Source organism: Callithrix jacchus, chromosome 8, assembly GCF_049354715.1.
Source record: "Callithrix jacchus isolate 240 chromosome 8, calJac240_pri, whole genome shotgun sequence".
NCBI lineage: Eukaryota > Metazoa > Chordata > Mammalia > Primates > Cebidae > Callithrix > Callithrix jacchus.
This window is the reverse complement of record NC_133509.1, coordinates 45,569,124-45,589,188: the sequence shown is the minus strand read 5'-3', so window position 1 is coordinate 45,589,188 and position 20,065 is coordinate 45,569,124. Positions and strand designations below refer to the sequence as shown.

Sequence of the window (20,065 nt, the reverse complement as noted above, 5' to 3'; positions counted from 1 at the left end):
CTGCATTTTCTTTTTCTTAGCAACTTTATTGAAATGAAATTACTCTACCATACAATTTACCCATTAAAGTGTACGATTCAATGGCGTTTACTGTCTATTCACAGAAGTATGCAGCTATCATCATCATCATCATCATCAATTTTAGGACATTTTCTTTCATCAGACCAAAAAGAAATCCTATTCGCCCTAGCTGATACCACTCAGTCCCCCCCATCCCTAGGCAACCATGAATATACTTTCTTTTTCTTTTTTTTTTTTTTTTTTTTTTGAGACGGAGTTTCGCTCGTTACCCAGGCTGGAGTGCAATGGCTCGATCTCGGCTCACCACAACCTCCGCCTCCTGGGTTCAGGCAATTCTCCTGCCTCAGCCTCCTGAGTAGCTGGGATTACAGGCACACGCCACTACACCCAGCTAATTTTTTGTATTTTTGGTAGAGACGGGGTTTCACCATGTTGACCAGGATGGTCTCAATCTCTTGACCTCGTGATCCACCCGCCTTGGCCTCCCAAAGTGCTGGGATTACAGGCTTGAGCCACCGCGCCCGGCTGCTTTCTGTTTCTATACCTTTTTTTGTTCTGGACATTTCATAATCATAATCATACGATGTGGTCATTTACGTCTGAATGCTTTTTTTTTTTTTTTTTTTTTGTTTTTTTTTTGAGAAGGAATCTTGATCTGTTGCCAGGCTGGAAGTCTAGAGTACAGTGGCCCGATCTCGGCTCCCTGAAACCTCTGCCTCCCAGGTTCAAGCAATTCTTCTGCCTCAGCCTCCCGAGTAGCTGGGACTACAGGCGTGGGCCACCAAGCTTAGCTAATTTTTGTATTTTTAGTAGAGATGGGGTTTCACCATATTGGCCAAGATTTCCTGACCCCGTGATCCGCCTGCCTTGGCCTCCCAAAGTGCTGGGATTATAGGCGTGAGCCACCGCACCTGTGCTTTGTCTTTGAGATGGAGTCTCGCTTTGTCGCCTAGGATGGAGTGCAGTGGTGGGATCTCAGCTCGATGCAATCTCCGCCTCCTGGGTTCAAGTGATTCTCCTGCTTCAGCCTCCAGAGTTGTTGGGATTATAGGCATCCACAACCATGCCTGGGTAATTTTTGTATTTTTAGTAGAGACAGGGTTTCTCATGTTGATCAGGCTGGTCTCAAACTCCTTACCTCAGGTGATCCACCCACCTCGGTATCCCAGAGTGCCAGGATTACAGACATGAGCCACCGTACCTGGCCTGTGTACAGGTTTATGTGTGGCTCTTTATTCATTTCTCTTGGGTATGTACCTAGGAGTGGAATTCTTGGGTCACATGACAAACTAACTTAGAGTTCTCCAAAGAAACAAAACCAACAGGATGTAGATATGAAGTACAGACTTCTCATAATGAGCGAGCTGGAGATCCAGGAGAGCTGACGGTGCAGTTCTAGTCCAGAGGCCAGCAGGCTTGAAATCCAGAAACAACCATTGTTTCAGTGCAAGTCCAAAGGCAGGAAGAAGCCAAGTTTCAGTCAGGTAGGAAGAATTTCTCTTACTAGGGGAAGGACAGCCTTTTTGTTCTGTTCAGGCCTTCAGATGATTGGATGAGGCCTGCCCGCATTAGGGAGGGAAATCCACTTTACTCAGCCCACAGATGTAAATGTTAATCCCATCCAAGAACATCCTCTCAGACACACCCAGAATGTTTGACCAAATATCTGCATACTACGTGGCCAACCAAGTAGACAAAATTAACCATCTTAGTATCTATGTGTTTAACTTTTTGAGGAATTGCCAAACTGTTTCCAAAGTACTTGCACTACTTTATGTTCCCACCAGCAATGAATGACTCCAATTTCTCTGTATCCTTATCACTTGCTATTATGTTCTTGGGAAGAGCTGCGCATTCTTTGCCTTTTTGAGTGATGATATTATAATATCACTTTCTATAAATAGGAAGAAATTATAGTCCTGTGTTTTAGGACATGGATATAAAATGTTTATTGATAGTTTGGGAACATTTTCCATTGCCACCTCTATAACTTGCTCGCAGTTGCTCTTCCAGGCTGAGCCTCACTCGCTGATCTCTGTAGGCGTGGTTCAGACAGCCAGGTCCTCACTGCTCCCGGCCCTCAGCTCCCACTGGGCCAATCCTTGGGGGGCTCATTGGCCATGAAGCTGGGGTTACGGTGGAACAGCATTGTGTTCAGATCATTCTCCTTGAGGTCAACTTTGAGGTCTGGACACTGGATGAGGCCCACCAGGGGCAGGTGTCACTGGAGGTAAAGGGACAGCCCTAGGACCACCTCTTCCAAGACAGAGCCCCCCCCCCCCGTCCCCCGCCGGCTGGAGCCATGCTTCATGCCACATATGCAGAGGGCATGCACACGAGTCTTGAAGCTTAAACTACAATGTTTCATCTTCTTATAGCTTAGCCAACTCTGGCAATTGTTATGTGAAAACAAATTTCACCAAACATGACAGGAAATGCTAGGAATCTCATTTTATTTTGTGTTTGTTTATTAATGAGGTTGATGTGACGGTAATTTTAGGTGTCAACTTGACTGGATTAAGGTATGGGGCCCACATAGAACAAAAAAGCAGAGGAAAGGCAAATCCCTCTCTTCTAGAGCAGGGACACCCTTCTTCTGCCCCTGGACATCAGGACTCCGAGTTCTCTGGGCTTTGGACACTGGGACTTACACCAGAGGCTCCCTAGGTTTTCAGGTCTGCAGGATCAGATTGAGAGTTACTGCACCGGCTTCCCTGATTCTAAGGCTTTCAAACTGGGCTGAGCCATGTTGCCAGCTTCTCTGGGTTCTCCACCTTGCAGAGTCTATCGTGGGATTATCATGTAAGCCTATTCCCCCAATATATTCCCCTCTCATATATCTATATCCTATTGGTTGTCTCTCTGTAGAGCCCTCATACGGCTGAACATTTCCCATGACTATTACCCATTTGCATGTGTGTATATTTTCTATTTATGTACAGTGCTTGGCACAAAGAAAGTGTGAAACAAATCTTTAATAGGTGTTTTTGTCCACTTTCCATTGGAGTGTTGTGTCTAGGACTATTGGCTGTCCATCCAAATCTGTTCTCTTCTTTTGCAATTACTTTTGTTATTATTTTTTTTTTTTACTCCCAGTTTATGAGTGGAGGGTCTAAGTCTTAAGACAGTACAGTAGGTGAATCCCCTCTCCAATATTCCCCTCCAATAGGACATTTTTTTTTTTTTTTTTTGATGGAGTCTTGCTCTGTTGCCCACGCTGGAGCACGGTGACGCAATCTTGGCTCACTGCAACCTCCACCCTTCGGGTTCAAGTGATTCTCCTGCCTCAGCCTCCCAAGTAGCTGGGATTACAGGCATCAGCCACCATGCCCAGCAAATTTTTGTATATTTAGTAGAGATGGGGTTCACCATGTTGGCAAAGCTGGTCTCAAACTCCTGACCTCAGGTGATCCGCCTGCCTTGACCTCCCAAAGTGCTGGGATTACAGGCGTGAGCCACCACACCTGGCCAATTTTTGTATTTTTAGTGGATTCAGGGTTTCGCCATGTTGTCGAGGCTGGTCTGGAACTCCTGACCTCGTGATCTACCTGCCTCAGCCTCCCAAAGTGCTGGGATTACAGGTGCGAGCCACCATGTCCTGCCCCATAGGACAGGTCTATAAATCAGCAATCACCATGCAGACGAGGACAAAAACATGGAAATAGCAGAGAAACAAGATAGAAAGATCTGGGATGTTCAATGATCATGTAGAGTAGATCCAAATTCAAACTCTTACGTGTGAGAGATGAGAATTTTTATCTTATTTGAACCGTTGCTTTTTGGGGTCTCTGTTACAGCATCGTGAGTTACCCTAGCCAGTATGAACAATATTAACTGGTCAGGGGTCTTATAACCCAACCAGTGGACCTCACGATTACTCCCTAGGGATGACCAGCCTAGGGATGATCTCGGCTCACTGAAGCCTCCGCCTCCCAGGTTAAAGCAATTCTCCAGTCTCAGACTCCTGAGTAGCTGGGACTACAGGTGTATACCACCACACCCAGCTAATTTTTGTATTTTAGTAGAGACAGGGTTTCACCATGTTGGCCAAGATGGTCTTGATCTCCTGACCTTATGATTGGCCTGCCTTGGCCTCCCAAAGTGGTGGGATTACAGGTATGAGCCACCGTGCCCAGTGATTTTTTTTTTAAGGGGAGGAGCTACCTCATAAAATTACAAAAATGCTGAGACAGCTGGCACAGGTACTATTCAAAACTTAAGAACTACTCAAAACTTAAGACGCCAGAGGCCTGATAAGGGAGGCACCCTGTTAAGGGTGGCTGGGTGTGGTGGCTGACGCCTCAATCCCAGCACTATGGGAAGCTGAGCAGGTAGGATCCCTTGAGCCTGGGAGGTCAAGACTGCAGTGAGCTGTCATTGCATCACTGCACTCCAGCCTGGATGACAGAGCAAAATCCTGTCTCACAAAACAAAACAACAAAAAAAGAATTGTGGCAGTGTAGCTATTGGCATGATTTAGTATAGGGGAAACAGTAGTCACCTCTCAGCAGGCCTGAGAGCACCAGATGCCCACATGACCCCAAGCCCTTAGGAAAGGTTAAGATACGTTCAGTATGTTCTGTTTAACCATGCAGTGACATAGTATCCTTTAAAGAGAGTTCTAACCAAGCCAAATTCTGATGCTTAAACTATCAGGTTAAAATGTCAGCCCTCTGAAAGACTTAGGTATTCAGAAAAATTTGAGGTAAGAGTTTATGCTGCTCTTCCCAATTCCACTGGGCTGAAGGCAAACCAAGACTGCTGAAACTGAACTACATGACCATCCACTGGACTTCAACTCTCCCCACTGCTCGGCTCAGACATCCCCAGGTAACTGGCACCATCTTTTCAAGAGTGCAAGGCATGGAGCTGCAAGGGTCTTCTGGGATATCTCACCTGGGAAATGGGAGGGGAGGTCCTTTCTTCTTCTCTGGGAGCCAGGAACAGCTGGGGGGTGGGGTTTGTGTTGATGTGCTGGTGGTGGTAGGAGGGTGGAACATTCTGAGCTGAGGCTGAGCATTCTCTCCCAGAGAGCTGCTTTAGGGGGCTATCAGCTGGGCAAGCTTAGAAAACTCCCTACCTCCTGCAACTTTGAACCCTTGTGATCCCTTCCTTCTTCCCCTGGGGCTGTTGCAGCCCAATTCCTAGTCCAAGTCAGACCCAGATGGGCCTCTCTAGCCCTTGGGCCAGACATTCATTCTTCAGCTTTGGGTGACACGACAAATACATCTCAAGGGGCAGGAGAGAAGAGGCAGAGCCCTTGTGGGCACTCACAGATGCACATTCCATCTGCCTTTCTGGAAGGAAGAACTCAGCTCTCTAGGAAGGAGGTAAGAGTCAGGGAGCCTGTCCCTCGGCAATTCTTTTTTCTCTCACTGAAGGTGCCAGGAACTGTAGGCAGGGACTCTGAGAATTGTGAAGTATTTCTTAAGCTTTGTAATTCTCCGTGTATAGTATTGTTTTTGCCTGGTGTCCTTCTTTTGATGAGCAAGAAAATCCCTAATTAAAAAAAAAAAGAAAAGCAAGATGCTCATTTCTGGCGGTAGCTAGGAACAACCAGGAGCCCATCCCCCAGCAGCTAGCCATGGGGGGCTTGGTGGGGGGGAACTGGAGAGAGTGGGTGGTGGCAGTTTTGAAGAGGAAAGGGAAGCCAGCTAAGTCCCAGCCCCTGAAGCAAGAAAGGAATGAGGTTGCAGGAAGAGGCCAGAGGCCTGATAAGGGAGGCACCCAGCTTCCTCAAGGTCCCTCAACGAGGAAGTGGCCCTCCTTAGTTCTTGGACACACAATTTCACGACAGCCGGTGGTCTCTGCTTTCTCTAGAACACAACTTGCCTTCTCCACCCAGACCCTTACTATCTAAGTGGCCTGAATATGCACCATGTGGATGGCTGAATTATGTACCTACAATAAAACACAGCTGCTTCCCCAGCTGCAGGGTTTTGCTACTCTCTGGTAGTCTCAGAGAAGCGTGGGAGAGCAGCCTAATGGTCTCCATGCCCCTTAAGAGGGGCTCAGGAATTAGCTGAGAAAGCTGACTGACCCAGGAGTCTGGTGGTCACAATAAAAGGACACACTGCACAGGAAGCACTCAGTCCAGGGATCACAGAATCTCAATGACATGTTGCATCTTTGTGGAGGCCACACAGGAGAGGGATAGTAGCAAATGAAAGGCCTTCTCTCATACCCAACATGCCCAACAGAGGTGCTACCCGATGGTGAAGAAAATTATGAACAATTTTAAAATGAAGAAACAAAACAAAAAAATGAAGAAAACACATATGGGATTGAATTTTCCTGGAAATGCTAGAATTTCATTTTCTGTCAGGTGAATTAAGTTTGGTAAGAGCAAAAATAAAGTAGTATTTCATGCACAGGACTTCCTGGCTGTGGTCGGGGCAGATAAAGCACATATTTTTCTGCTTGGCAGGGCTGGAAGGCCCTAGGGCCTTGCTATTCCAGGTGTAGTCCAAGGATTAGCAGCATGGCCATCCCAAGGACAAGCACCTAGGATCTTGTCAGAAACGCAGTCTCAAGCCTCAACCCAGACCTTCTGAAACAGAACCTGCATTTTAAGGTCTCAAGGTGATTTGTTTGCACAATAATATTGGAGAAGCGCTGCTTTAAAGGACCATTCAGGTTTCAAATTACATTTTTCTTAGGAAAAATCTTTACATAGCATGTAAAGGCAGAGCTGCTTGGTTCTGATGTTGGTTTATTCTGTGTGAAGTCTTGGTCAAGTTCACCAGCAAGATAAATAAGATCCAAGAGTATCTAGTAATGCTATTTGTTATCAACAAAATGAAGGCTGATCCCGGACTGTGGTGAGTGTCAGCTGCCCAGGAGCAGCCCACTCTGACCAACAGCATGCAGGATGGGCGAGGATAGAGAGGCCACACAGCCAGCACACTTGGGAACAGCACGAGCCCTGCTCAAAGGTATAATACAAGAGGCTATCAGCGTTTTTGCCCAATGAAAGATTGGCTGCCAGGTCAGACTGGGAACTAGTGCTCTTTTCCCAACTATCAGCAAGCTAAGTTTTCATAGCCTGGATGTTTTTGGGATCTTTAGGAATATATTTTGCCGTTTTCTTTTGTGATTCTTCTGAGTACAGCTTAGAGAACACCGTCACTATTTTTTTTTGAGATGGAGTTTTACTTTTTTTTTTTTTTGAGATGGAGTTTCGCTCTTGTTACCCCGGCTGGAGTGCAATGGCGTGATCTTAGCGCACCGCAACCTCCGCCTCCTGGGTTGAGGCAATTCTCCTGCCTCAACCTCCTGAGTAGCTGGGATTACAGGCATGTGCCACCATGGCCAGCTCATTTTGTATTTTTAGTAGAGATGGGGTTTCTCCATGTTGGTCAGGCTGGTCTTGGAACTCCCGATATCGTGTGATCCACCCGTCTCGGCCTCCCCAAGTGCTGTGATTACAGGCATGAGCCACAGCACCTGACTACTCTGTCACTATTAAGATGACCATTATGTACAACTGCTTGATAGCACTCAGGCCAAGCTGCCCACACCTAAGTCCTGGGGTATAGGTCCTGAGTCATAAAGAACCCACCCCTGGAGGCGAGGGCCCTGCCTGCTGCTTGCCAGACACTTGGTCAAGCCTCCTTTCTGATGGCCAGAAGCAAATTCCTAAGCCCAATCAATTCTGCTACTGAGGAAACACCCACAGTCCACTTCTTGTCCCACTAACCCCTATCCTCTCTGATCATAGAGGAGGGTTCTGCTTTCCCTGTATCCTGCCACATTCACCAAGGGCTCTAGTTTGCCTCCAAGGAGAGGCAGCTGCAAAGACCACAGACACCTTAATTTACATAAAATTATCTCAATCCATTTTATTTAAGATTTTTTTTTATCCAGTTAGTAAAAGGAAGATGTGTCTCTCTTTATACATATGTACAAGTTCAGTTATAAAAATAGACAGCACATTCAAAGAGAAAAAAGGCTTGGCATTTTTCTGATTCCCTCTAAATAGCATCTGTACATAGGAGTCTGGGTTTGAGCAGGGGAATCTTAATGATTTAAATTAAATGATTCCCCTATACCCCCTACTCCAAAAAAGTTTTAAAAATCAATCTATCTAAACTCAATTCCGCGATTTTCAGGTGTGCAAATTAGAGGCTGGCCTGCCTGGAAGTACCTGCTCCACCAGGGACATCAGGTGGGGGCAGGCAGAAACATCTCCCATGCAAACACTGCCCTTCTGCCTCTGCTGGAGGGCAGCAAGCTCAGGCTGGCCAGGCCCGTGCTGAGCCTGCCCCCTCCCTCCGCCTCACTCCTGCTGTCCCTTCCTCTCTCAGTGCAATACAGACAGTGCATACAGCCAAGCAGGGGGCTAAAGGGCATGGGTAGGGAGACTGTGCATTCAGGACGGGCAAAGGGGAGTCTGGAAGAGGGGCAGTGAGGCTGTCCTGCTGATTGAGGTGGCTCCTGGTCTCTTTACTGGCTTCTGGGAGTCTCCTGGGTGGAAGGTGCTACTGTTGCTGGTAGGATCTGAAGGTTCTCTTAGTGTGAACCATGCAGGACAGGGGAGGAAATGCTGGGAACACAACTGCCTGTGGATACACTTCCTCTGTCACGCTTAGCAGCCTCCATCATCTCTCACAGTCACTGCTCTCTTCAATGATGACACTCTGGCAAATGGGGTTCAGAGACCTGGGGAGCTGCCTGAAGACTGTGGACACCAGGTACACAATCTTCTCCCTTACTAGCCCTAAGAGAAATCACAATCATAAGAGAAATCTCCACCATGGAAGGCTCTTCACAGCACCTGCGGAGACTTGGCAGGGGATGTATCAGAGCCAGAGTGGAATGGGGATGGAAACCGTGTGCCTGAGCATCTAAAGAGGGTCTATGTCAGGCTTGCCCCGTGAGAGGTTTAAGACTTGGCTATACAGTTCACTTGAGATGCAGTGGGGCTGATCCCTGCCCCGTGCCTTCCTTCTATAGGCACCCCAGATGCTCCTGATGAGACACAGGTGATAAAAGTGCTCACACCATCCACCGGCCTGTCCTTCCCTTGCTGGACATTTCCACTTTTGACTTGGGATGGAAGATGCTGCACAGCGCAAGCCATCCAAAGATCACTGGCAGGTCAGGACTCTAGCCCTGGTTTGGTTGAAGGAAGCTGGAGGGCCCAGATGGTTACCGTCCTCCAGAGGGGTTGCCTTTGCCCTGTTTCCTAACCAGAGAGTCTGGGGCTAGGCTGCTGGTCATGTGGAGGTTTTTGGGAGTCCCAGGAACATTGTTTCCTTTGCTCAAAGGGGAACTCAAAGGAGAAGAGGCGCTTGAAGGTCCAAAGTCAGCAAGGCCAGCAGGCCGGACAAGGGATGTCTGCAGAGGACTGCTGGCGGAGATTCCTGTGGGGATGGCGAGAGACAAGAACGTAAGCACCAGTGCCATGTCAGCTTCCGTGGAGCCTGTGGTCTTGGGGACCAGAATCTGAGCTGGAGGAGAAGTGGTGGGCAATTCCTCCCTGCCACTCCTTGCTAACTTCTTCTTGGCTTGTTTGCTTGCTCTTCCTGTCAACTGTCCTTTCAGTAAGAGGGATGGATTTTTAAGAGAAATTGATACCTATCCAGCCCTCTCCATGTTACTTCATCCATAGATAGTAAAATGTTCATCTTGACACTCTAGATAGAGCACACATTTTACAATCTGGGACACCAAGGTTACAGGATGAGAGCTATAACTTACTAGCCACAAACAGGTTTTTCTTTTCTTCTTTCTTGGGACATCAGTTGTGATAAGATGTTTCCTTCTCAATTTTGTGCTCCTGCTACTCTCCAATAAGGTAAACCAGAGGGTACAAGGCTGCCCACTCTCTATCTTGTGTCTATGCTCATGCAGCTCTCCTTACGCTGGCAATGGCCACCCCCTGCTCTCCAAGCCCTGTGTCACTCCAAGGACACAGCTCCAATCCCCCATCTTCAGTGATGACTCCCTGGACAACAGTGAACCTCCTTGAAGGCCAGGAGGTGGGAATGAGGAGCGCATACTCAGCCTGCTGCCCAGGCTGTGGAGAGCAGCTGGACTCTGCACTCCAGCGTCTGCCTCCTCGTTCCTTTCTCCTGTTGATTCCCTTCTTTACCCACGAGACTTTATTGGCCTTCTTCACTTCCCCTAAGCCCCTGTCCCATGCAGGCCCTTTAAAGCCTCAGCTACCCACTTTCCTTCATGAACACCCACCTCCCAACATTACCCTTCCCTGTACTAAAGCCAGCCTGAGCTTCCTTCCTGTTAGTGGTTGTGTCTGCTTTGAGGGGTCTGCCTAGCCCCTCACCTGTGGAGCTCAGCCCTGAGCTGTCCAGTGCTGCATGAAAGAGCAGCGTTGACCGGTTTACAGGCCTTGCTCCTGCAGCACGGCCCCTGCCTTAGGTCTACCTGATCCAAGTAAAGCCTCAACCACACACACACACACAAATGTTTATATGAGCCAAATCCACTTACATATGATAACACATTGTCTAATATGATTCTTTAATTATTTCATATGTACCGGTTTTATTTTCTTAAAAAAGAATTTTAAGTGCTTGGTGGGCAGACATGTCTCTCTCCTCATCCGCAATGGAACTGTAGATACTTTCAACTACACCTTCTCACTGATTTCCATTTCCAGTTGCCAAGCACTGCTGATTTTTCCTGTGTTGCTCTACCTGCCCTGTCTCCCTCACCCCTCTTGCCCTCTGCTCAGTGCAGGTTTGAAGAGAAACTTGGATGAGTATATGCAATGTCCCAGCCATGGGCGAGACCCTGCCATGGCAGCCTTGATGACTGGCATGACTGTTGTTTTCCAAGGATGTGGTAAGTTTGCAAAGGGTTAAACACTGTGCAAGGCTATCATACTTCATGTTTCCTGGAAGAACCAATAAATGAAAGCTGAGATTCCTGCAGTAGGAGAAAAGGCAAGTAAACTAACAACTACTGAGCACTTACTACACTCCAAGCACTTTCTATGTAAGTATGCCTTTACTTGCTACAACAATCTTATGAGCTAATACTAAGTCTGTGTATTTAATGGGAAGAAAGGTCTGTAAGTGGCTGTGTCCTGTACTCTATAGCTACAATCATCCTTCACATATCACGGTCACAACAGCCACTTTCTTTGTCAAACTGTCTGCAGCCCCTTGTCACACACCTGCTAAGCTCCTGCCCAGCAGGCTTCACCATGTGTTTTCAACCTGACTCCCAATGTTCCTCTTCAGTGGAACCCGACTAGCCTACTCAGTGACCCCCAATATGCCTTGGCCATTGCCAGCTCTCTATCACCAGTCCAAATCCTTCCTCATTCTTCTCCTTTTTGAATACAGACAGGCAACTTATCAGCAGGTCCACGGTTCCCTGTCCTACTGACCTACAACCACAGTGACTGCTTTCCTCTCTTCTCATTCACCTGTATATTGCTGTGTATTGCTGTTAAGCACACTGCATGCACAGCTTCCCCTTCTCATTTCTATTATACACTCAGGAGCAAGGTCCATGTGGAATACTTCTTTTTTAAAATTTTTTATTTTTTGAGACAGGGTCTCACTCTGTCTCCCAGGCTGGAGTGCAGTGGTGTGATCTCGGCTCACTACAACCTCCACCTCCTGGGTTCAGTCAATTCTCATGCCTCAGTCTCCCCAGTAGCCAGGACTACAGACTCATGCTGCCATGCCCAACTAATTTTTTGTGTTTTTTGGTAGAGATGGGGTTTCACCATGTTGGCCAGGCTGGTCTCAAACTACTGGCCTCAAGTGATCTGCACACCTCAGCCTCCCAAAGTGCTAGGATTACATAACTATGTTAGTTTGGATTAGCAAAATGTGGTTCTCAGAAAAAAAAAAGCCTAGGAAGAAAACAACTCACTTCTCCAAAGCAAGAAAAATTCAGAATGTTTAAAGTAGTACAGTTCACAACTCAGTTCTCTCTTCTCAGAGCCAGTTCTAATCCAAAGGCAGCCCTGCATCATCAGGAGGGCAAGGGGTGAGTCACGTCTGCTCATCACAAAGAAGCAGATCCCCAATGGGGGCTTTAGAAAGAAGGCTCCTGCCAGGCGCGGTGGCTCAGGTCTGTAATCCCAGCACTTTGGGAGGCTGAGGTGGGCGAATCACCTGAGGTCAGGAGTTTGCAACTAGCCTGGCCAACATGGTGAAATCCTGTCTCTACTAAAAATACAAAAACTTAGCCGGGCGTGGTGGCGGGCGCCTGTAATCCCAGCTACTTGGGAGGCTGAGGAAGGAGAATCACATGAACCTAGGAGGCAGAGGTTGCAGTGAGCCAAGATTGCGCCATTGCACTCCAGTCTGGGCAACAAGAGCAAAACTCTGTCTCAAAAAAAAAAAAAATTAAAAAAAAAGGCTTACAGCCTAGGGGTTTCCTACATGTTCTACCTGACAATTTCTACACTGTCCCTGACCGGAACACAGCCTGCGGCCAACCTGGGTTTTCTGTACCTTTAGACACGTTGTACCCGTATGCAGCATAGGCAGCAGCAGAGGCTGCTGCAGCCCCAGCTTTGGCTCCTGCCATTGCAGCAGCGCTGCCTGCAGTGGACTTTCGGCTCCTGCCCTTCCCTGCTCCTTTGGCTGTGCTTCCTGAACCTTTGGGGCGGCCTCGGCTTCGGGCTGAGTGACCACGTCCTGCAGCTGGCATTTCCTGAATGGAGATTCCTGTGGGAACAAATGGGTCAAAAGGAAAAAAAAATTAATCTCTCCACGATGTTAACATAATCTTCTCCTGATAGGGAAAGCAGGTTCTTAGGGTGTTTGTTTTAGGACCCGACCTCTATGTTTCCACTTAATAATGGCTAGACCACTGAGTCACACAGAGTACTGAGAAGTTCTAAACAATGAAAACATCCTAACTCCTCAAGCTGCTATTCATTCTAAAGAGTAGTTCCATTAACTTCTAAGTTTCTTCTTTAAACTCATCCATTGCAAAGGGAACCCTCAGGGACTTGCTACCTGGGACTCATCTGCCTTGCAGAGTCACATTTTACCCTCAGTTTTAAACCCAGAGCTCCCCAGGAAATGGCAGCAATACTGGGCCCCACAGAACAAAGTGAGGAAAGGCCCAGAAAAGCTAACTTTAATTAAAAATTAGCAAAAATAATGGTGAATTTGAAAGACAGGGATGACTAGAAAACCAACAAGTTTTAAATCTTCATAGTTTTTTTTTTTTTTTTTTTTTTTTTGAGACAGAGTTTCGCTTTTGTTACCCAGGCTGGAGTGCAATGGTGCGATCTCGGCTCACCGCACCCTCCGCCTCCTGGGTTCAGGCAATTCTCCTGCCTCAGCCTCCTGAGTAGCTGGGATTACAGGCACGCGCCACAATGCCCAGCTAATTTTTTGTATTTTTAGTAGAGACGGGGTTTCACCATGTTGACCAGGATGGTCTTATCTCTTGACCTCGTGAGATCCACTTGCCTCGGCCTCCCAAAGTGCTGGGATTACAGGCTTGAGCCACCACACCCGGCCTTCATAAAGTTCTTATTTTGCTTTCCCTAAACCTTTCGTTTCTTCATTTCACTTGACAAAGCTATTCAAAGAATAAAAATACCATTAGGAATCAGGTCCCACAACCAAACCAGTGCTGGGCAATAGACTAGGCCCAAGCTGTACAATATGGCAGCAATTACCATTCACGGTGTCTGAGACGGAGCCTGTTATGGATGCAGGAGAGTTGGTAGCTCTAGATTGAGGGGCTGAGGAGGCTGGGTCATCCACAATGACCAGCATATCACTGCTACTCTCATCCAGGGGAATGGAGCCAGTGTGTAGCTCACTGCTGATGGAGATCTAGAAGAGGAAGGGTTAAGATCATTACTACTCCCTGTGCTCACTGCCCCTGGCTTCGCACCCAGGTAAGAACACGCTTCACAGTTGAGGTTGCTTTGCCTTCTAAGAAACCAACTTGTCCTTATCTGCTTGTCTCCTTACAGACCTCATGTGCAACCTACTTCAACAAGGCTGGAGAACCCTGGGAGAGGCAAAGATTGCCCAGCAGTGTGTCCCCGCTATACAGTCTGGACAGTCCCCACCGCTGTGATGCAGGCATCTAAAAGGAGCCTCACCTCACTGAAAGGGCTTGGCATGGCTGAGTCCACACTAATAAAAGAATCATCTCCGTCAGCAGAGAGGTTGGAGTTATCAGCCGAGGGAACAAATGGGATCACAAGGTTCACACCCTCTTTTCTCCTTTTCCCATCCAATTCATCTTCCTTTTTCTTCTGGGAACACATAAGTAAAGAAATAAGGAAAACGTGTAAGGATGCACCCCAAAAGAAAAGCGGGATTTGGGAGAAAAGGATAACAGAACTTTTATTCTTTAGTTTGTAAACTACTCAATTTAAATATTTTTAGGGAAGAAAAACTGCATAAGGAAGAAGGGATGGCTTAATAGGAGTTTATGTATATTTTAGTCAAGCATGGTGGGACATGCCTATAATTTCAAGTACTTAGGAGGTTGAGGTGGGAGGATTCCTTGAGCCCAGAAATTGTGGATCAGTAAAACTCCGGCTCAGAAAAAAGAGCTTATGAGTATTTGCCACAATAATAGAGTTTAAAGTTGGGGCACACTGAACCAGAGCCACACCAGCTGCTGGCACATCCAGCACTTACTGGGGTTGAGTGAATACAGTCTTACAAAAGAGAGGGCCCATGCTTTCAATATATTTTCTGTGTATCTGTTTTTCTTTTCAGGACAATTTTAAAGACAGTTCAAATCCTTGGTGTGAACTGGAGAAAAAGGGATGAACATTTAGAAATAAGCCGGGGGCTTATTTTTCTAGTGGTAGATGACATTGAGTGGTACACTAGCAGAATTATGGTAGGTTTTAAATTTCAGGGCCTCTTAGGTCCTTTCTAAGATTCTATGGAGTCTAATAATATAAGTAAGTAATGGCCATCTTAGCCACATTTTAGCCTTACACGCTTTGTATCAGCCCTGACAAATGGTTTCCATAATTAAACTGTGACCACTGAAAGGGTGAGTTTGTGTGGGGAGTACAGATCTACCAAGGCTGCATGAGTCAGCCCAGAAATGTAGCTAATCATACACAGCTGGAGCTGGATAGCAACCAGCAACCAAGATGAGAAGCCATGTAACTCAAAGCCTTTTTAGTAAGCACCCCAGGCCCCACTAGCCCCTATCCACCATTCCAGGCTGGAGATACCTTCTCCGCATACTTTTCCCGCTTCCGCTTGCGCTCCTTCACTCGGTTGGTTTCCTCCTGTTGCCGTTTCTCTTCCTGCCGTAGCCTCACTATCAAGAAAATAAATTAAGACCTGATGAAGTACCTGTGGTAATCATAATCTTCACTCTCTTAATTAAGGTGGCCATATCCCTGATACTTATTTTCCAAGGTATCACTTCTCTCTGTTTAAGGCAGAGAAAATCAGTGGTTTTCTAACTTGGATTCTCAACTTTGGGTTTAAACCACAACTCTATTTAATTATTATGGGCTGGCTTGGTGTGGTGACTCATGTCTATAATCCGAGTACTTTGGGAGGCCAAGGCAGGCTGACTGCTCAAGCCCAAGGGTTTGAGGCCAGTCTGGCCAACGTGGTGAAAACCCATCTCTATAAAAATACAAAAATTAGCCAGGTACAGTAGAACACACCTGTGGTCCCAGCTACTCTGGAGGCTGAGTCAGGAGGATTGCCTGAGCCCAGGAAGAAGAGGTTGCAGTGAGCTGAGACTGTGCCACTGCAGTCCAGCCTGGGCAACAGAGCAAAACCGTCTCAAAACAAACAAACAAACAAACAAAAAACCCAGTTATTATGGGCCTTTCCTCACATTATCCTTTTCCCTGTTTTCATTTCAGTCGTCTAATATCTCTGCTTTGCACAGATGGGGTGTGGCTGTAAAGTTCTGAAAGGTTTTAGATGGTGCTGGCAAATGTGAACTTATTTTCTGCTGTACTGCTGCTATGGAAAGGCCTCAAAGGCTCACAGGATGAATCTGAAATCCAATGCTCTCAAAAGCCAGAAAACACATGGGAGAAGGGTGGTATGGTTATAGCTGCGTGTTTCTCCAACTTTTCCCTAAAAATATTTTTCTGGGCAAAAGAGCAAATTCATTACTGCTAAGGAGTCAGGTACCTTCCCTGTGCAAGCTACAAATTTATTTGAAGCCATGCTTACCTTTAAAGTACACAAAAATTTTCCCTTCTCTTCCACAACACGCTTTTTTTTTTTTGAGACAGAGTCTTGCTCTTGTCACCCAGGCTGCAGTGCAGCGGCATGGTCTCAGCTTGCTGCAACCTCTACCTTCCGAGTTCAAGCAATTTGCCTGCCTCAGCCTTCTGAGTAGCTGGGATTATGCCACCAGGCCCAGCTAATGTTTGTATTTTTAGTAGAGACAGGGTTTTGCCATGTTGGTCAGGCTAGCCTCAAACTCCTGACCTTGTGATCAGCCCACATGAGCATCCCAAAGTGATGGGATTATAAGTGTGGGCCACGGGGCCTGGCCTCCTTTTTTTTTTGAGACAAAGTTTCACTAGTTCCCCAGGTTGGAATGCAATGGCACGATCTCAGCTCACTACAACCTCTGCCTCCCAGGTTCAAGTAATTCTCCTGCCCCAGCCTCCATAGTATCTGGGATTACAGGTGCCTGCCACCATGCCCAGCTAATTTTTTGTATTTTTGGTAAAGACAGGGTTTAACTATGTTGGCCAGGCTGGTCTCAAGCTCCTGATCTTAGGTGATCCACCCGCCTCAGCCTCCCAGAGTGCTGGGATTACAGGCATGAGCCACTGTACCCAGCTGTATCTTTTTTGTTTTCTTGGAAATGGAATTTTGCTTTTGTTGCCCAGGCTGGAGTGCAATGGCACGATCTCAGCTCACTGTAACCTCCGCCTCCTGGGTTTGAGCAATTCTCCTGCCTCAGCCTCCTGAGTAGCTGAGATTACCGGTGCCTGTCACCACACCCAGCTAATTTTTTGTATTTTTAGTAGAGACGGGGTTTCACATTGGGCAGGCTGGTCTTGAACTTTCGATTTTCATCTAAAATGTGAGTCTGAAAATATTTTCCCTAAATACATCCTTTGGCTTTGCCTACCTGTGGCACACAGCCAAGTATCTCTTCCATTCTCAGATACAGGAGGGAAATGTATAGAGGTTTAGAATACGTACATTTTTTTTCCAACTCTTCGTCGTCTAGAAGAAGACTAACCACTTCTTTGGGTTTCAAGGTATCTGGTTTGAAGTTCCCACCTGAAATCACCATCCGCTGAATCTACACCAAAGCAGATCAAAATGTCACCTTCAGGCATCTATTCCCTTATGGCAAATATCCAGACAGAAATATACATCATTCTCAACCCACTCCTCAGGTGAGGACTCTGGTTTCCTATTTCTTCTTTTCCCCTTTTCATTTCATTTCATCTCATTGGCTCATCCAGATTATTTGTCTGACAGAATGGAAATGATAACTTCTTTGCTTGGAACTGCTAACTAATAACTAGGAAATCCAATAATACTGAATCAGGATGGGAAAACACAAAAAATAATCATTTCTTTGGAAACTAACAAATTTGGCATACAATTTCAGAGGCAGATAAACTGAGAGTACTAGGATAAGAACTCAAAAATGTCAATTCTTCTTCCTCTGAATGCAAGTAACTATTACTGGTGTCAGTCTCCACATGATGAACAACAGCTGGATCTAAGCTATGGAAACCATTCTGGGGGAAAGAGAATGAGGCACTGCCAGGCATAGATTGTTATTGCATAGGACCTGATTTTATTTTCTATTCAGAAGAAATTGTAGTTTCATCATGATCGATGAAAGGCAAGAGAGTTTTAAATAGTCTCAATCCAGTCAGTGTGGTTGGATTTTCTGTTTGCTCCCCTAGTGTAGGAATTCCTTTCCCTTGTGCTTACCTCACTCTTCTCCTTGGCTCTTTGCAGAATGCGTTCTTCAATGGTGCCTTTACAGATGAGTCGGTATACGGTAACCTGCTTTGTCTGCCCCAAGCGATGGGCCCTGTCCATGGCCTGCTGATCCACAGTGGGGTTCCAGTCACTATCATAGAAAATCACCTGCACAGAACATAGCAAAAACTGAAGCACTCTTGGGGAAGGAGAAATTCTGAGAGCAACCCACCCAATGATCTGTTTGCAATAGTTTGGTTGTCAGTAGGGTCTGATTCCCTTCTATGATACTGAGCTAATATATCATTTCTTAGAAGATACAAAACCATTCCTTCACATGCCTTGAGCAAAAGATACATGTTCCGGTCCCCACCCCCCACCAGTTTTCACTTAAAAAGAAAGTAGTAATAATATTAATTAAAATTTAGTGTTTAGTACATTAATAACATTAATGGTTAACACTTAGTGCATTGTTTTAAGTGCATTAACCCATTTAAATCCGAGAATTATCACTGTTATTTGTACTGAGAAAAAAAAAATCCCATAATTATCATGATTTAAATACTCTTAAGACTCCCATATTTTGACTGGGAGGGGGAGTAAAAAATAAAATAAAAAAGATTCCCATATTTTGTAGTTCAGGAGAATGAGGCACAAAGGAGCTAGACAATTTATCCAAGATCACATTGCCTAAGTAAGCACCACTGCTCCCAACTATTCACAAGGCTGAGGTGGGAGGGTCATTTGAGCCTGGGAGGCAGAGGTTGCGGTGAGCCGAGACTGCACCACTGCACTCCTGTCTGGATGACAGAGTGATATCCTGTCTCAAAAATAAAACAAAACAAAACAAAAAACAAACAGGTCAGGTGCAGTGGCTCATGCCTGTAATTCCATCACTTTGGGAGGCTGAGGCGGGTGGACTGAAGTCAGGAGTTTGAGACTACCCTGGCTAACACGATGAAACCCCATCTCTACTAAAAACACAAAAATTAGCTGGGCATGGTTGTGTGTGCCTATAATCCCAGCTACTTGGGAGGCTAACGCAGGAGAATCGCTTGAACCCAGGAGGCAGAGGTTGCGGCGAGCTGACACTGCACTCCAGTCCAGCCTGGGTGACAGAGTGAGCCTCCGTCTAAAAAAAAAAGCAAAGAAAGAAAAATAAATAAATAAAATTAGCTGGTGTGGTGACAGGCGCTTGTGATCCCAGCTACTCAGGAGGCTAAAGCAGGAGAATCGCTTGAACCCAGAAGGCGGAGGTTTTAGTAAGCTGAGAACGCACTACTGCACTCTAGCCTGGGCGACACGAGAGACACTCCGTCTCAAAATAACAAAACAAAACAAAACACTGGGGCTATCTTGGAAACAGGCATGGCTTTCCCTAGAATTCTCATCAGCAGACTCATTACTAGCTCATGAATTCCCAGGATGAAATGTTTAAACAGTTCTCTGGAAGTGCCTTCTAGTTTGTTCAGCAACAAACAAATCAACAACAACAACAAAATGTACCACCACTAAATGATCCTAAAACAAACTCCTTAGCCCGCAGCCCTTGAGGCTATCATTCAGCATGGCAGACCTCCTGAAAGAATCTCAGTTCAAAATGGCCCTCATATCTCATGTGTCATCCTTTATATCCAATCAAAAGTCACCAAATCCAGCCACTGCTTCAAAAATGAACCTATCCTTTCTACAGTCCCACTGTTACCAGTCTGGCTACATCTGGATTAGTGCTCTGTTACATCAATAGGACTCCTAGATCTCAGTCTCTTTCCTCTTCAGTCTACCTTGGCTACCACTGTGGACCACTCCATCTGTCAGTTACACACTATGTCCAAACTCTCCTAAATAATCAGGCCATGCTATAGATAGCCAACTTATTTCCTAATACACATATGCCTCTTTCCTTTAGTCAGATGGGTCTCTTTCATGGTCCTGGCTTATAATACATTTGTGTGCACCTCTTTTTTTTTTTTTGAGACGGAGTTTCGCTCGTTACCCAGGCTGGAGTGCAATGGCACGATCTCGGCTCACCGCAACCTCCGCCCCCTGGGTTTAGGCAATTCTCCTGCCTCAGCCTCCTGAGTAGCTGGGATTACAGGCATGCGCCACCGTGCCCAGCTAATTTTTTGTAATTTTTAGTAGAGATGGGGTTTCACCATGTTGACCAGGATGGTCTCGATCTG

The 20,065-nt window shown here is 46.3% G+C and overlaps 1 protein-coding gene and 1 long non-coding RNA gene across 5 annotated transcripts in view; one reads left to right on the top strand and one right to left on the bottom strand.

Annotated features, from left to right (window-relative positions):
* Nucleotides 1-7,836: 7,836 nt before the first annotated feature.
* Nucleotides 7,837-20,065, bottom strand: part of INO80 (INO80 complex ATPase subunit) — a 134,614-nt gene continuing 122,385 nt past the window's right edge. For 2 of the 4 annotated variants that reach the window (XM_035259798.3, XM_054239709.2), the window contains 7 exons: nucleotides 17,892-18,050; nucleotides 17,142-17,244; nucleotides 15,182-15,270; nucleotides 14,081-14,236; nucleotides 13,646-13,805; nucleotides 12,462-12,677; nucleotides 7,837-9,386 (listed from right to left, as the gene is read on the bottom strand). In XM_035259798.3, coding sequence (XP_035115689.1) covers nucleotides 9,172-9,386; nucleotides 12,462-12,677; nucleotides 13,646-13,805; nucleotides 14,081-14,236; nucleotides 15,182-15,270; nucleotides 17,142-17,244; nucleotides 17,892-18,050 — 1,098 coding nt within the window. In that variant the 3' untranslated portion in view covers nucleotides 7,837-9,171. The remainder of the gene's footprint in view (nucleotides 9,387-12,461; nucleotides 12,678-13,645; nucleotides 13,806-14,080; nucleotides 14,237-15,181; nucleotides 15,271-17,141; nucleotides 17,245-17,891; nucleotides 18,051-20,065) is intronic. The other 2 variants (XM_035259801.3, XM_078334318.1) reach the window with 2 other exon arrangements.
* LOC144577348 (uncharacterized) lies at nucleotides 13,449-15,301 on the top strand. Its single transcript, XR_013521034.1, has 2 exons — nucleotides 13,449-13,870; nucleotides 13,949-15,301. It is a non-coding gene; the product is annotated as an uncharacterized LOC144577348 (long non-coding RNA).